Source organism: Sardina pilchardus, chromosome 20 (genome assembly GCF_963854185.1).
Source record: "Sardina pilchardus chromosome 20, fSarPil1.1, whole genome shotgun sequence".
In the NCBI taxonomy this organism is placed as follows: domain Eukaryota; kingdom Metazoa; phylum Chordata; class Actinopteri; order Clupeiformes; family Clupeidae; genus Sardina; species Sardina pilchardus.
In genome coordinates, this window is record NC_085013.1 from 22,989,507 (window position 1) to 22,994,506 (window position 5,000).

The 5,000-nt window shown below is 46.3% G+C and overlaps 1 protein-coding gene across 1 annotated transcript in view; it reads right to left on the reverse strand.

Moving 5' to 3' along the window:
* The window catches only part of setd3 (SET domain containing 3, actin histidine methyltransferase), a 34,415-nt gene that overhangs the window by 6,203 nt on the left and 23,212 nt on the right, over nt 1-5,000 (reverse strand). Inside the window, exons 9-10 of the mRNA XM_062522680.1 lie at nt 4,971-5,000; nt 1,516-1,682 (exon numbers count right to left, since the gene is read on the reverse strand). The exon at nt 4,971-5,000 is cut by the window's right edge and continues 45 nt beyond it. Coding sequence (XP_062378664.1) covers nt 1,516-1,682; nt 4,971-5,000 — 197 coding nt within the window. The remainder of the gene's footprint in view (nt 1-1,515; nt 1,683-4,970) is intronic.

Consider the following 5,000-nt stretch of genomic DNA (forward strand, 5'->3'; position numbering starts at 1 on the left):
ATTTACCCCCCCCCCCCCCCCTCCCCCTCCCCCATACTGTAGTGAACACAAACTCCTCCATCTGGGCGGCATGTTGATCATTAAAGAATCAGATGTAATCCATCAACCACACAGCTGATGCTTCATCATGTGGTCTCTCCCTCTTTCTCTCTGATTCCCAGAGACTGTGAAAGCTCCTCAGGTAAAAAAAAAAAAAAAAAAAAAAAAAAGAAAAAGACCTTCCATCCATCCATCCTGCACTCGACGGTGCCACACAACAAAGGCCGACGACGAGAACGGCGCAGACCCTGGCGTCTAATTAAATTATAGTGTGAAATTTAGAATACAATCAATAAGAGATTAAAAAGCGGCTTATTAAAAATGTCAAGAGGGAGAGTGCGTGTGTTTGATTAGGCTAATGATGAAATGATGAGGAGCTCTCCTGGAGAATGTCACAGTGCTGGGAAGCGCAGCACACAGGCCATTTCATGCCCAACATTAGGAGAAAGACATCTCCGCACGCCTCTCTGTTATTAAGTGCTGGAATACAGTACATTCAGCACTACACAATAACAGAGTGCCCACTCCATACAGTCAATTCCTGTGTACTAGCCGCATTGTTTATTAGCCGCAGGACTAGTGTTTGATGCAAGTTAAAAGGAACAAAACCATATTAGTACCATATTAACGGCTCCTGTGTATTAAAGGGACACTTCATCGATTAGCATTAAGCTTTGCATCTTTAGAAAACCAGTCATGGTTTTGAATGGTCATGCATTATTCCCTCAGTTTGCCTTGAGATGGGAGAAATACGGATTTCTAATCGGTGAAGTGTCCCTTTAACCTCATAGCTGAAGACATTTCGCAAAGTCAATGTATAAGCCACGGGCCCACGGCTAATAGTTGGGAATTTACGGTATAAGAGTACCATCCTACAGGATGCAGTATAGGCATCTGCTGAAAAATTATAGTATAGCTTCCATTAACCATTCATTCTTTTTTACATAGAGGACTATGCTTAATTATGCTCTGATTCAGCATGAAATGTATTGTGCTTGCTCCAGTAATATACACTGCTTAATTTAATGATCCTCATTATAATGATTAGTCACCAGTGAGTGAAAGACGGCTGATATCTATACAGTACCAAAGCCACGCAGAGAGAGTGTGACAGAGTACAACACGGCTTCTGAATGACTTCAATGTTTTGGCCATGCTTTTTGTTATTATCTAATATTATTCAGCAATAACAGGGCTAAATTACCACTAGCGTCACGAGACGTCACATCATGGCAAAGTTCAAATAGTCGCAACTTTTGAGGCAATGAGTTACAAACAATAAGCGAATTGTCGTATTATGTGACCAGGGCTTAACACTTACGATTGATTTGTGAATCGTTGTATATGTGTGACCACGGCTTAACACTTACAAGGGGATGGCATGAACGAATCACGGGATATGTCCGCGGGGCTTAACACTTACAAGGGGATGGCATGAACGAATCACAGGATATGTGCGCGGGGCTGAACACTTACGAGGGGATGCCGGCTCGAGCCAGCACTTCGGCCTTCATGGCGTAGAGCCGCTCGCTCTTGCTGACCCCCAGCTTGATCTTCACCCTGTCGTGGGCGTTGTCCTCGAAGAAGAAGCCGTTGTGGATGACGAACTCGGCGTTGGAGCGGGTGCCGTAGAAGATGTAGATCTGAGGGGGGAGAGAGAGGGAGGACGAGGACTGAGGAAGTGTCCGTAGGCATGACAACAGAGCAGTGGCAGATACAGTACAGGCGTGTTTGATCACAAACAAATATTGACAGCATTTCATGGGGGGGGGCGGGGGGGGGGTTCAATTGCCTGCAGAATTTCTCCTTTTTTTCTTTAAGTCTTATTTCCACACAATCATTGCGTCCGTATTTTTCCACTAGTAAATTTCAACTTTGTTCTATTTCACCAGTTTGATTACATACTAGTGAGGGCAACTGTAATAGCCCTGCCAGAAAGTCCTGACATGACGCAAAAGCAGATTCTTAGTCTCAGTCTTAGTCTTAGTCTGGTTCTCACTTGTTGGAATTTGGCAACAAGAGAACCTAAACCTGGAGTCATTTTTGGCTCAGTTGACCATAGTGATGGCCTCACCTACAGACACACACACACACACACACCCACACACCCTTACTCTTTCACACACCACTCACGTCCTACTCCTGTGTAGCACATACACTACATTTACAGATCGCAGAATGGACAGGGGTGGGTGTGTGTGTGTGTGTGTGTGTGTGTGTGGATATGGGGGGGGGGGGGGGTAAGGAAAGAGAGAACGGAGATAAAGACTGGCCGTTGGGGGGAGGGAGGGATAGAGAGAGAGAGAGAGAGAAGCCGTTTACTGACTGCACAGATAGCCGGCGATGCACGGGCTTTTAGCCGGCTAGTCCCGATTGTACTCACTGATAGCCGGCTAATCGCCGAGGTGATTTACGCTGCCAATTGTCCTCCCCTGAGGGTACACATATTCCCGGGGCGACTGCAGTGAGCACGCGAGGCGGCTATGCGGCGGCTAGCTGAGACATGGGCGGAGCTGTCAACAACGAGAGTTGTGCACACACTGCTGAAAGACTTAAAATCAGCAAACAGCTGACTGACTGTATGCTGAGCACAGCTGTCAGATCATCATCATACTGTTCACATATTAACACTGGTCCTTGTGGTCCATCTAGCACACTGTTCTTTCAAATGTCAATTAAATCGCCAAACATCTCAGCATTTATTTATTAATTGCTAACATATTGGGAAAACATAGCCTATATCCTGCTTTATCTACAGCCAGGATAAATTAGCTAGACCTTGGCTAGCTTGCTCAAATAACCATTGACAACGTATTTCGTTAAAGCATGTAAGCTCTATATCATACCCACCCTAAGGTTTAAGAAACATAACAACGTTGTCCAATTTTAGTTTAATCCATTTTTCTGAATTGGAGAGGTCTCCTTATGAGGGTAGGCTCTGCATTTTAAATGGCTAATCGCTAGTCGCGATTAGCATCGTTGGTTTAAACTTTGCAGAGCTGTTTTGTTGTTATCACAAAAATACTGATTGTAACTGCTGTTAGGAAGACAGTTTGGAACCTGGCAGACGTGAGGCAGTGAAAGGTATAATGCACAGTCCAAGCGGAATGAGTGGAGAGTTGATATTGTGATGAGGCAAGAATTACTCTGTTAGGAAATGTTTATTACCAGATGAATATGAGGAATGACATTACATGGAAGTGGCCTGTTTAAGATCCCCGTGGCTATATCCCACAACATGGGTGGCATCCCGTAACATAAACCCCTTATCCCACAACACATCAGCTGACTAGTCTAGTACACCTATATAATGCGTAACCGTCAACTATCTTATGACAACAGGCTGCTTAACCATCTTAGCCGTAGGCTACATTTCCCCCTTGCATGAACGTAACACAAGCATATCCGAGCCGCGCTACAATATTGTGTCACATCGAGCTAGCAAGTCTAGCTAGCCACAAACAACAGTGCATACCAGACTGTATAGAACAGGTGCATACTGCATAGGCTACTAATGACACTTTTTTACGGTCAGTGAATAGCACCGAGTGAAAATCAATGTTTGCTTTATATCTAGTGACAGTGGTGATGTCGTCAGTTTGGATAAGTAGAGTAAACTTAGTCAGAAGATCTAGAAATATCAAACGTAGGAGCAGAGAACTTGACAGAGAGCTGCACCGCTGTTTTGAGAATGACAGTAGTGTCACGAGACTTCGACGCCTATGTTGTTGTACGTCACTGTTCAACTTCACACCCAGTTCTTACATGTTTACGCCTACACCGAGGCGGCTTTGGAATATCGCGCCTCTTGTCCTCACTGACCTAGCCGGGGAATGGCCGGTTAAACCTAGCCGCGGATGAGGCGGCGTTCAGTCAGTTAACGGCTAGTGAGAGAGAGAGAGAGAGAGAGGAGTGGTGCAGCTCAGCTCTGTACTCAGAAGCTTTTCCGTCCCACCACAAAATCTGAAGGCGGAATCAGGGATCAGACGACTGTGGCAGAGAGAGAGAGAGAGAGAGAGAGAGAGAGAGAGAGAGAGAGAGAGAGCACAGAGGAGGAGGAGGAGGAGGAGGAGGAAGGGAGGAAGGGAAGAGACGGAGGCGAAGAGAGGAGAGGCGAGGGGCTTCCGAAAGTGTCCAGTCCCCGCACGGCCTTCCCCCCACCCCACCCCACCCCACCCCACTCTCCAGCGCCTGTCTCCCCAAATCTTATCAAATAATTCCCATTCTGGGCAGAGGGACTCACTACCTGAGCCTGTCAGAGGAGGAGAGAGGAGTGGAGAAGAGAAGAGAGGAGAGGAGAGGAGAGGGGGAAGAGAAGAGAGGAGGAGAGGGGGAAGAGGAAGAGTCTCCGGTGTCTCTCCCTACGGCTGATCTGAATGCCTGCACGCTGATATTACCCACGGGCACGGAGACGCCAGCTTGCCTGATAAACGCCACTCTCACACCCGTGTACAGAATGCAGGAGAGGGGATGGACGACAACCGATCTGTGTGTATATGTGTGTGTATGTGCATGTGTGTGTGTATGTGTGTGTGTGTTTGTGTGTGTGTGTGTGTGTGTGTGTATGTGTGTGTGTATGTGTGTGTGTGTGTGTGTGTGTTTGTGTGTGTGTGTGTGTGTGTGTCTGTGTGTGTGTGTCTGTGTGTGTGTGTCTTTGTGTGTGTGTGTGTGTGTGTGTCTGTGTGTGTGTGTCTGTGTGTGTGTGTCTGTGTGTAGGGGCTTGTTGTGGGTGTACACACATATGGAAACATAAGCGAGCATGTTCTGAGAAGCATTGAAGAGGACGCGGGGATACACTTGTTGTGTTCCTGTCTTTCTGAACAGCTCCTGTTGCTGATGTCGGTGAAAGGTGAAACATTAATTTATTTATAAATAAATAAATAGATAGATAGATAAAAGATTAAAAGCTGATGCAACCACAGTTCACTTACCTGTTCGTTCTCTTTGTAATCTTGCAAGGC